General features: G+C 37.2%; 1 protein-coding gene across 1 annotated transcript in view; it reads right to left on the reverse strand.

Moving 5' to 3' along the window:
- TDRD7 (tudor domain containing 7) overlaps window positions 1-12,337 on the reverse strand; it is an 81,402-nt gene that overhangs the window by 54,363 nt on the left and 14,702 nt on the right. Inside the window, exons 3-5 of the mRNA XM_010357650.2 lie at window positions 10,040-10,181; window positions 8,874-9,087; window positions 1,759-1,832 (exon numbers count right to left, since the gene is read on the reverse strand). Coding sequence (XP_010355952.1) covers window positions 1,759-1,832; window positions 8,874-9,087; window positions 10,040-10,181 — 430 coding nt within the window. The remainder of the gene's footprint in view (window positions 1-1,758; window positions 1,833-8,873; window positions 9,088-10,039; window positions 10,182-12,337) is intronic.

Here is a 12,337-nt window from a genome sequence, read left to right on the forward strand (position 1 = left end):
ATCTCTGCTGGGATTCAGTAATTTTTATTTTAATTTGCAGGTAGAGACAGTGTGATTTGGGGATGCTGCCTCTGAGAATGCCAGGAAGCCCAGAGTGAGCTATTCCTTGAAGACACTTGGATGCTGACTCTGCTCTTCCACCAAAGGGCAAGATCTGGCCTTGCTAAGTCTTAGATTGGTACACAGAAAAGAAGGTTCCAGGATATCCACATATATTTCCTATTAAGGGTATAGCTAATTTATTTAAGTTCTTCCCAAATAATGATATAAAAGGACTTGGAAGGAGGAAAAGATTAAGTTTCTCATAACTGGCCAGACCCTCCCATAATGAGAGTGTGTCAGCAGCTGACCCACAGTTGTGTCTGCAAACGCACTTGCTCTGTGGGGCCACTGGGGCCATCTAAGTCCCTGCACCTTTTGTTAAACAAATTAAAGTAGTAATGGAGCTGTCAATCATGTAGGAGAGGTTGTGTACACGTGTGCATATCAGCTCTGCCGGGTGAACTGCAATCCTCCTGAAGTAAGTCCTCTTGTTTCTGTAGAAATAGTTTATACTAATTTAAGCTTCTAAAAGGATATTCAACTTTACCATGTAGTCATGTTTCAGAAAATGCCTATGTAAAAATAGTTCATGTAAACAAAAATCATATTGTTCAATTAACTTCCATTAAGAAATACTGGAGATGTGTTCTTATCAAAAAAAAAAAATAGGCCGGGCGCGGTGGCTCAAGCCTGTAATCCCAGCACTTTGGGAGGCCGAGACGGGCGGATCACGAGGTCAGGAGATCGAGACCATCCTGACTAACACAGTGAAACCCCGTCTCTACTAAAAATACAAAAAAAAACTAGCCGGGCGAGGTGGCGGGCGCCTGTAGTCCCAGCTACTCGGGAGGCTGAGGCGGGAGAATGGCGCAAACCCGGGAGGCGGAGCTTGCAGTGAGCTGAGATCCGGCCACTGCACTCCAGTCCGGGCGACAGAGCGAGACTTCGCCTCAAAAAAAAAAAAAAATAAAAAAAAAATAAAAAAAAAAAAATAAAAAGGATTTCAACTAAGAATCACACTTAAACCAGCAAATAATGTAAAATCACACTTACATTTCACACACCATAAGCACTGATACGAAAACACTGTCTCCCTGGGTGGGTCTATGAGCAGGGGATTTACACATTGGTTGGAGAAGAAAAGGTAACCAGTGGTTGCATTTCTAACCTTCATATTCTTTGACTTATACTATGTCTCCTATTGTTTTCTTAACAGCCCGCCTGGATTCTATAACCCAAATAATTATTTATATTCATATTTAGATGATTAGTGGTAACTGCACACAGTTTAGGGTGCTAGCTTTTAAGTGGTGGAGTATCTGAAACTCTTTTATAAATTTAAGTACCATATTTATGCACTTTTGATCTACAGCAGATGTTTCCTTTGTGTGAGGCCTCAGTCTCCAAAGTCTCAGGGGTGCACCCCCTAAGAGGTGAGAGGGTAAGGGACACAAGCATCTTTGCAGGCCACACATGGAGGTGACACAGAGTAGGGCTAGGGCGAGGAAGGCCTCAAGTCAGTGTAATAACGATATCTTTGGGAGGCACCATTTTCTCTTAAGATCACTTCGATTCATGATGTAAAGAAATTAGGAAAAAGGGGAGGAAAGATATATTCCAAACAGCAGAAGGTGACAGCAAATGTAAAAAGCCACCACCAGACATTTCTTGGCTCCAGAAGCCAATACGTATCTCAAAAATGTTTAGAAAACATACCACTCATTTCCTTAGTAGAGGTTCTTGAGAGATGAATCTGCAAAGGTGGCTGAAGGGACGCCTTTGGGCTAAACCTAAGGTATTTTAAAAAAAAATAGTAAAATAAATGTAAATAGCAAAGTCTATACCAAGTTTTAAACTCTATACTTTTCACTTAAAGTCTCAGTGGCATTTAACAGCAAAACAAGTCATTCAAATAATTTAAAATCAGAAAAAATAAAAATAAAACCTGGCATCATCTTTCATGTTTCATATTCACTCAGAGAAAAGTATGTTAAAAGCTAAATTTAAACTAGGTCTTTGAAAGCCTCTTTCAAAACTTGGATGTCAGAATTCCAATTAATCACTTATAAAAAACTGGTAAAACAGAATAAAGAAGACCATGCAAAAATAAACAGTTGGAAACAAAGAGCATTTTGGAATACAACCAAAAAATGAAGGACTTGCATCACCAGATATTGAAATGTATTATGAAGTTACAATATTTAAATGAGCTGTACAGATAAGTAAAATGGTAGAGAACTTAGAAATTTGCATTATATCTTGGAACATAATGAAAGTGGCATTTCAAAACAGACAGGTGAGGGACTGATCAAATAGCTATTTGAAAAAAAGAAACAGATCCCTACCTCATACCCTCACTAAAAATAAATTTTATATAAATTATACTGGATATATGTAGGAAGATTTTTCCAAATATGAAGACAAAGAAATAAACCCCACACATATCATTTATATTCATGTCTGTTTCCCACACTAGACTCTAAGTGTCTTAATTGTTTGTGTTCCCAAGTGCCTGGGGCAGTGCTTGATACATGCAAGGCAAATGAATACTGTAAGAATGACTGAATGAATCATGACTGAATGAATAAATGACTACAACCTGTCCAGCAGTGGGTACGGGACTATAGTGGGTGATAGTGACACGGTACATATAGCTGCCAGTTTTTGAATAGTATGGAACAGTCTAAAAATTAGATCAATTCCTTGAAATAAAGCACATTTTCTTATAATATTTTAATTCTAAAAGAAATGACTAGATTCTAGGCTACAATAAAAGCTTACTTGGTATATGCAATTATAAGACCATCCTATTTGTGTATTAAATATATCTGTGTAATAGCAGAAGATGCCAAAAACATTTCCAACTCCTACTTTTGCAGAACTGGTAGGGAGACAGTCCTACTTCCTGCACACCAGCCCAAAACATGTAAACTGGAAGCTTCCCCTGCTTTAAGTAAGCACTGAAGGCTTCAGTAGAGGGTAGAGGGATATGAGCAAAGAGTGAGAGTACACAGAAACTATGGAAGGGACTGCTATGGTTCAATCATCACCATGTCTACCGGAGAGGAAAGAAAAAAAGTGTATATAGCAAAAGAAAGCTCTTCAAAGGAAATTGCTGGGATGCATGAAAAACAAACATAATAAAATAAGATGACAGAGGTCTAAGCAGTTTTATAACACTAAGAATAAAATATATTGTTTCTTAAAAAACAAAGAGTTAGACTGGTCCAGAAAAAACCTTCCAAATCTAAACATATGTTGTTTATTAGAGACATATTTATAGTCCATAAATATTTAAGACATACTATGTGCCAGACATTGTGTCAGACAGTAACTGTCAATGATCAGCAAGATAAACATGCCCTATTCTCTGGGACTATACAGTATAGTTGAGAAATGGAGCATGGTAAGCAGCTACTGAGATACCTTCAAAGATTCTTCCCTCCAGGTATTCACAGCCTTGTGTAATTCCTTCCCCTTGAGTAACCTGCTTCTAATCAATAGAAGACTTGAAGGCTGAAGGGATCACAAATAACTAGATTACAAAAGACTGTAGTTTCAACTTTGCTAGTATAATCTCTCCTTTGTGGCTTTGATGAAGCAAATGACCATGCTGGGAAGAACCATGTGGCAAGAAACCGAAGATGGCCTTTGGCTAACAGTCACGTAGGGACTAACGAACAACCCAGAAGGAAGTGCATTGTGCCAATAACCATGTGAGTAGGATTGAAAGCAGATTCGTCTTTAATTGAGCCTTCAGGTAAGACCCCAGCCATGGCTGACACCTTGACAGCAGCCTCATGAGAGACCCTGAAGCAGAAGACCCAGGTTGACCATGTCTTCCTTCCTGACCCACAGAAACTATGAGGTAAGAAAATATGTCTTGTTGTAAGCTAATAACTTTGTGGTAATCTGTTACACAGCAATAGATAATTAATGCATTGACAAAATCTAAGAACAAAGTCTACTAAGTGTTATGATAAGGGCAGTAGGTGTAATAAAAGCACACAATGGAACTAATAAACCAAATTAGGAGATAGAGGAGGAAGTAGAGAGTAAAGGTTATTAGCACTTATTATGAAGTTGTAATAATGTGAATAGCTTGGTACTACTGCAGAATAGAGAGGTAATCAATTATTCTGAATGGCAAGTCCAGGAACTGAATCATATGTTTATAAGGCCTTAGTACTGGTAAAGATAGAATTACAAACCAGCAGAGAAAGAAAGGATTGTGTAATAACTGATACAGGACATCTGGCTAACAATAAAAAAGGACTCCAACTCTCACACTGTACAATAAAATAACTTCTGGATGAATTAAAGACTAAAATGTAAAAAAATGAAGCCACAGTTACAAAAGAAAACAGAAGACATTTTACATAATATTGGGTGGAAATGCTTTTCTAAGCATAATACCTAAAAGTAGAAGCCACATAGTAAAAGACTGATAGCTGTAAGCATGCAACATTTTAAAGTTTTTGTATACAAAAAATACAATAATTAAACGAACTGAGGGAATACTGTCAAGATATCACAAAGGGCCAACTTCTTTAATTTATAAACCACTTTTAGATGTTAAAAGAAAAGAGCCAACAGAAAAATCACGCAAAGGACAAAGACATGAAATTCACATAAGACCTATAATGGGCTAATAAATACTATGACAAAAATGTAACTTCCTTAAGAATCAAAATCAAGGAAATAAAAATTAAAAGTTTTTTTTCACTTTTCAAAGTAGCAAAGCAAAAAACAGATGCCCAAAGTTGGCAGGCATACAAGAAAATAATCACACTCATACTCTTCTAGAAGAAAACAAATTATTATAATCTGTTTAGAGCATAATTTAATAGGAGCCTTAATATATATACCCTCTTACCCACACATTTTATCTCTATTAATTTATTCTACAGGAAATTAGCCATGCCATTTTTCTAGAACTTTTCAATTTGTTAACAGGCAGGCATGAGTTCTTAACTGGAATTCTTGAGAACGAGCTTTGAGGGCTCATGAATCTACTGACTGGTATGAGATGATGTATGCATATGTATATGTACATGTGTGAACTTTTCTGAAAAGATCATTTATAGCTTTCATCAGCTTTTCAAGAGGTTGGGTGACCTCAAAAACTTTACGTGTCCTTTATAACAGGTTTAACTGCTTATTACTACATTAATATTTCATAAGTAGATATAAATGTTTTTGCTATTGCTCCAGTTTGATATTTCGATTTTATAACTACAAATGTTACCCTAACATCTGCCACTGGGTGGTATTTAGATTTCTCTTAAAAGGTATCTTTCAAATTGTACTATGTGCTTAAAAAAAGACTTGATTAAAATGTTGTACAACATCTCAAGCAATCTTTAATTAAAATATGTAACTTTTTTTTTTTTTTTTTTTTTTTTTTTAAGAGACAGGGTCTTACTCTGTTACCCAGGCTTGAGTGCAGTGGTGTGATTACAACTCAATGTACCCTGGAACTCTCGGGTTCAAGTGATCTTCCCACCTCAATCTCTCAAGCATCTGAGACTACGGGTGCACACCACTATGTCCAAGTAACTTTTTTTTTTTTTAAGAGATGAGGTCTCACCATGTTGCCCAGGCTGTTCTTGTACTCCTGGGCTCAAGTGATTCTCCTGCCTCAGCCTCCTAAAGTGTTGGAATTACAGGCAGGAGCCATGGTGCCTGGCCTGCTGTCAATTTGAAAACTTTGTATTCTGAAATACCAATAAATTCACGGGAAATTTCAAAAAGTGTACTTAGAGGTCCCATGTACCCTTCACTGTTTCCCCTAATAGTAAAATCTTGCATAGTATATATCAAAACCAGAATACTGGCAATGGTACAATTCAGAGCTTATTCAGATTTTCAGTTGCATATAGATGTGTGTGTGTAGTTCTGTGCAATTTACCACATGTACGGATTCAGGTGCCCACCAGTACAATCAACATATAGAACCATCCCATGGCTAAAAGGGTTCCTCTTGCTCTCCCTTTATAGCCATACCCATCCCTTAAATCACCCAAATCCTTAACCTCTGGCAACCACTAATCTGTCATCTATCTTTATAATTTTATCATTTCAAGAATGTTATATAAATAAAATCACACAGTATGTCGCTTTTTGAGATTGGCTTCTTTCATTCAGCATGATTCCCTTGAGATCCATCAGAGTTGCTGTGTGTTTCAATAGTTCATTACTCCTTTTTACTGTGGAGACATATTCTGTGATAATGAATGTACTACAGTTTGTTGAACCATTCACTTACCAAAGGATGTCTGGGTTGTTTCTATTTTTTGGCTAATATAAATAAAGTTACAGTGAACATTTGTGGACAGGTTTTTGTGTAAACATAAGTTTTCATTTATCTGAGATAAATGTCCAGCAGCACAACTGCTGGGTCATATTATAGTTGCATGCTTTTAGTTGACAAGTAAAAATTGTATATATTTATGGTATGCAACATGATGTGATGTTTTGATAAGTGTACACTGTGGAATGGCTAAATCAAGCTGCTTACTTAACACATGCATTACTGCACATGCTTACTTTTTGTGGTAAAAACACTTAAAATCTACTCTCTTAGCAATTTGCAAGTACACAATATATTAACTACAGTCACCATGAAATACAACAGATGTACTGAACATATTTCTCCTAACTGAAATTGTGTACATCCACAACCCCCATCCTAACCCCATTTCCCTACCTTTGGTAACTGCCATTTTACTGTTTCTATGAGTTCGACTTTTTTAGATTCCACATATAAGGTCATGTGGTTTTTCTTTCTGTGCCCAGCTTATTTCACTTAACATAATGTCTTCCAGGTTCATCTATGTTGTTGCAAATGACAGGATTTCCTCCTTTATGAAGGCTGAACAGTAAGTATTCCATTCAGTAGATATAATGCATATTCTTTATCCATTCATTCATTAATGGACACTTCAGTTGATTCCATGCCTTGGCTATTGTGAATGTTGCTGCAATGAACATGGGCAAGCAGATATCTCCTCAACTGATACAATGATTTCATAGCCTTTGAATATATACCCAGTAGTGGGATTACTGATAGTTCTTTTTAAGTTTTTGAGAAATCTCCATACTGTTTTCCATAATAGCTGTACTAACTTACATTTACCTCAGCAGTGTATTGGGGTTCCCTTTTTCTCCACATCCTTACCAACACTTGTTATTTTCTGTGTTTTGATAGTGGCCATACTATTGGGTGTGAGGTGGTATCTCACTGTGATTTTCATTTACATTTCCCTGATGATTCGTGATGTTGAGCATTTTTCCATGTACTTGTTGATCATTTGTATGTCTTCTTTTGAGAAATCTCTGTTCAGGTCCTTTGCTTGTTTTTAAAATTAGGTTGTTTTCTTGCTACTGAGTTGAGTTCCCTATAGTTTGAATATTAAGCCCTTATCAGGCATATGGTTTGCAAATATTTTCTCCCATTCCATAGCTTGTCTTTTCACTCTGTTGACTGTTTCTTCGGTGGTGCAGAAATTTTTTAGTTTGAAGTAATCCTGTTTGTCTATTTTTGCTTTTGTTGCCTGTCCTTTTAGAGTCACATCCAAAAAAATCATTCAAAATGTATTGCTGAAATGTAGGCACACAACCAGAGAAGACAATGATACTTCTGTCACATACATACTGGATTCAACAAGTACTTTGGGTCAAGATCTGCGTTTTAACTATGTATTTTCTAGACCTTATCAAAATTATAACTAATTATATATAACATTAAATGTATACCATTATAAAAATATTTTACGGTTACTTTATTAAAAATTCTGTAATATAAAAAATAGTACCAGTTCTACCTAACTTTTTAAAAAAATTAATTCTTCCTAAATATTCTAGTATCTGGGGGAAAGTTCCGGGGGGAAAAATTATCTTTCACAAAACAGAATTTTTGAACACCGATTTAAAGGAATATAATACAACAAAATTTGTTTTGAAAAGGCACAGGTAGGATAGAAGAATGTGATCTTGATGCATCCACATCAGGGGTCAGCAATCTTTTTCTGTAAAGCGTCCACCAGTGCACTTTTGCTTTGTAGGCCATCTAGTCTCTGTACGACTACTCACTTCTGCCACTATTTTGCAAAAGCACCCAGAGGCATATGCAAACAAAGCAAAATGGCCACGTTCATATAAAATTTAATTTACCAAAACAGGCAGTGGGCCTGATGTGGCCCATGGATTGTAGTTTGCCATCCTCTGAGCTACCTTATAAAACTATAGTTTTGAGCCAGAAAGGAACTTTGAGATCATCTAGTTTAACACTTTCATTGGACAAATGAACAAACCAGAGACCCAAGGATGAAATAACTTATTTTACCTGACTAGTGAATGGCAGCACCCAATCTAAGACTTATAGGTTGTCTTTTACTGCCAGTCTGGTATTCTGCTGCACAGATGTCTGGCGCTACTAAATAATTATGGGCATGATACTTGCAGCACAGTGGAGTGTGTAAAACTCCATCAGATTTTACTTAAACCCACAAAATTGATTGTTAAAAACAAGTTTTCTGAAAAAGTTATAAGTTATACTGAAATAGTATCTCAAAACAATTTGTGAGAGCTTTTAAATGAACTTTACAAGGAGAGACTGACAACAATGCAGATAAAATACAGAACAGAGATGCATTTAGAGAACGATGTTCAGGCAGCTAGGAAAAGCGAACTTAACTGGTAATAACACATGTCTCTACTATATGTGAACTTAGATAAAATAGAAAGCATTTCCTTTTTAACCTGAAAATACATTTGTAACACTTTTTACCTCAGATTCACCAAACTTCTGTTAGTCAAAGGCCAAATACCTGTTGTTCGTGGACATGGTCACATGCCTTTGCACTGGAGTGTCTTTGAATGCTTCATTTCCGAGAGTTGTGTGTAGCATATAAGGAGACATTTCAGCCTCAGGCTTAACTCCAGCAGAATTTCCTTTATCTCTTAATGGTGCTGGATTAGGTTTTTTGCCAACAGAAAAATTTGAAGCAAATCCTGGTTGTCTGAGGGTTGCTTTTGGTTTTCCTATGAAGTTAGGCATACATAATGAAATTAATTAGCATCCCCAAACCCCACTTTCATTATGACATTCCCCTGACCAGATGTTTTCTGTGGGTGTCTATTCTCAGAACAGTTTGTAAGAACATGAAGAGGCTGCCACTAGAGGGTTGGTCAACAGGAAAAGAATAGATTGGTGAGTATTTGGCAGATAAGGTTCTTCATCCATTAGACTGGCCAGTAACTTCTGCTTCTCACCAATTGAACACTTCAGTGGTAGCCACCTCATTTTCTCGCAAATATAGCACACTCAGCTGTATCTTGGTCCTTCCATCTCTTCTCCATAAATCCAAATTCTACCCATTGTTTGAGGTCTGGGCTCAAGTCTCCCTTTTGCCATTTTCATTCAAAATGATTGCTCCCTTGTCCTAAATGTTCACTGTGGCATTTAGTCATCTACTGTTTTGTATCATTATTGAACCACTTCATGGGAATTTAGTTTTAGAACTGATCGTAAGCTCCTTGAGATAAGTGTTCGGTAAACACAGGCTGAGTTGTCTATAACATTTTTGTGTACTACATAATTCATATATTCCTGAAACTAGAGGTTTTCTACCAGAAGACATAACTTGTCAAATAAGACATAAAATCATAGGTTCTTGGTGCATCCAACATTCTGGACAAGACATTCCCTGAAATAAGCTCAAAAAAAAAATAAAACTACATATTACCATAACAAGCTCAATTACAATCTGTTCTGAGTTATTTCCCACTGTGTAATTACTTCACTTAGTAAGTCATGCTCATCACATTCACTTAAGAATTTCAAATGGAAATGCTATCTTCAGGATTTTTCCCCTGACATATGTATGTTAACAGATACAGGTATTTATCATAATACAAACAATATTTCCATAATTCCCTATGACAATGTATTCATAGACAGCCTTAAAAATGTTAGCATATAAAAAGCTCCTACCTTCTAGAAAAAATGGCATGGTTTTCTTCACTCTCATCTGACAATTAACTTGACGCCCGGTTTTCCTTTTAGAACTCCTTTGACGAGCCACAAGCTGAGCAATTCTTGCAGTTTCTGTGCAGGCCATGGCATAGCAGGTAATCTATTCATTAGAGGCAGGGGGAGAGGAGAAACATTTCTTAGGTTCCGTGTTGCCTAGAGGCCAATTCTTAGAAGTGGATCTTAGTGAGCCTACATACCCCAAGTCAAGCGGTATGCAAATATTCATGTGTCTCGCTCCTTGATAACACTAGAAGAAAACTACATTTTCTGGAGGAGGAATCGAGCATAGTCTAGTACACTGAATCATCTTTCCCACACTGAAAATTTCATATATTTTTAAAATAGGTATTAAGCATCTACAGTGTACTAGGTACAAATTACCAAATGAACCAAAAGCAACTATGATCAAACATATAATAGCATATAATCTGTGAGGTACATTTCATTCACACTTTACACATGGGAATGCAGAGGCTCGGGAAAGTTAAGCAACCTTCCAAGTCACATGGCGAGGCTCTTTGAGTCCAAAGTATGTACTCATAACTACTATGTTGAATACAAGATTACTAAATCCTTCTCTTGCCTCTGTGATGGATATACTGGTGACTCCGGGAAATCTAAGTATTCTCAGCTGTAACACAGGGGTGTTTTAGACCTGGTGTTTTCAAACTGTGTTCATGGGAGCCATAGAGTTCCATGGAGAGGCCTCAAGGGGCTGCCACTGGCAGGGGCATGAGAGCAAGGCAGGGCAAGCAGGCTTCCACATCTCTGAAAACATTGCAGCTCAGCTCTGTATCTTTAAAAAAAAAACTGGTATGATACGATATTGAAAAAAGATTTGAAGATAGAGACTACTGGGACAAGATGATCTCTACAGACCTGTGTAGTTTTCAAGTCTTTGACTCTAATTTGAAATAAAAAACAGGAAAACAATGAGGCTTTATATCACAAGCTAAAATATGCTCCTATTCTTTGGCCCGGTATTTCTATTTCTGAGACTATAGTACAAGTATATAATTTGAAAAAACAAATGTGACCTACCCAAGTATATGCAATGAGGGTATTTTAATAGTCAAAATCTGGAAACGTTTAAAATGTCCAAAACAGGGGAACAAAGAGTTGAGTAAATTACAGTATAGTAACTCTATGAAGCATTAATTTATTAATTCATTTAGCTATTCATTCGTTCATGCATTCAACACAGATTTATTAAGGCCTTCATCCTTAAGAAACTTATGAAGGAAAAAGAGAGAAGCAAGAAATTAAACAGAAAACAATGTGTCAAGTGTCATAATGGATGTATTACAAGGTGCAAGTAGACAGAAAGGAGGGCTTAAGTCTGTCTGGAAGGATCAGGGATGCCAAAGCATATTTTAGTATTCATATAATATTTAATTAATTTATATCTTCTCCTTAGGAAAATTATTAACTATAAGGTGAACTTCCCCTTTGACCACTTTCCTGCTCCTGGTTCCCTTGTACTCCACCACTGCCTCCTCATCCCCCATACAGAGAAACCATTAAGAGAAATACATAGATCACTCCAGAGCTGATCTATGTATTTACACATGTAGAAATATACCCAGGAAACTATAGTGTATGAGGGGGTATGGGTGTTTTTGTTTCTCTTTTAGTTGGTGGTCTGTCTACATCTACTATGCTGTACAACGGGTAAGTACCAAGAAGCAAAGCTGCTAGGTCACAGTGGAAGAGCAATGACAGATCAACTGGCTACCACTAAATGGCCCATTCTATAAACTGCTTTCTTCCAGAGAGGCAGAAGGATTTAAAATGGTATAATGATATGATCATATTGGTGTGAAGGAAAGGAAAAGAACAGAAGAGAAGAGAGAACAGCAAGAAGGCCCTGGTAGTTACGAAAAGTGATGACGGATCAGCTCCGGACTGACTAGGTCCAGATAGCAGGAATCAACATGATGAGAATTTATTTATTTATTTATTTTATTTTATTTTATTTTATTTTTTTGAGACAGAGTCTCGCTCTGTCGCCCAGGCTGGAGTGCAGTGGCCGGATCTCAGCTCACTGCAAGCTCCGCCTCCCAGGTTCCCGCCATTCTCCTGCCTCAGCCTCCTGAGTAGCTGGGACTACAGGCGCCTGCCACCTCGCCCCGGCTAGTTTTTTGTATTTTTTAGTAGAGACGGGGTTTCACCGTGTTAGCCAGGATGGTCTCGATCTCCTGACCTCGTGATCCGCCTGTCTCGGCCTCCCAAAGTGCTGGGATTACAGGCTTGAGC

Source organism: Rhinopithecus roxellana, chromosome 16 (genome assembly GCF_007565055.1).
Source record: "Rhinopithecus roxellana isolate Shanxi Qingling chromosome 16, ASM756505v1, whole genome shotgun sequence".
Lineage (NCBI taxonomy): Eukaryota > Metazoa > Chordata > Mammalia > Primates > Cercopithecidae > Rhinopithecus > Rhinopithecus roxellana.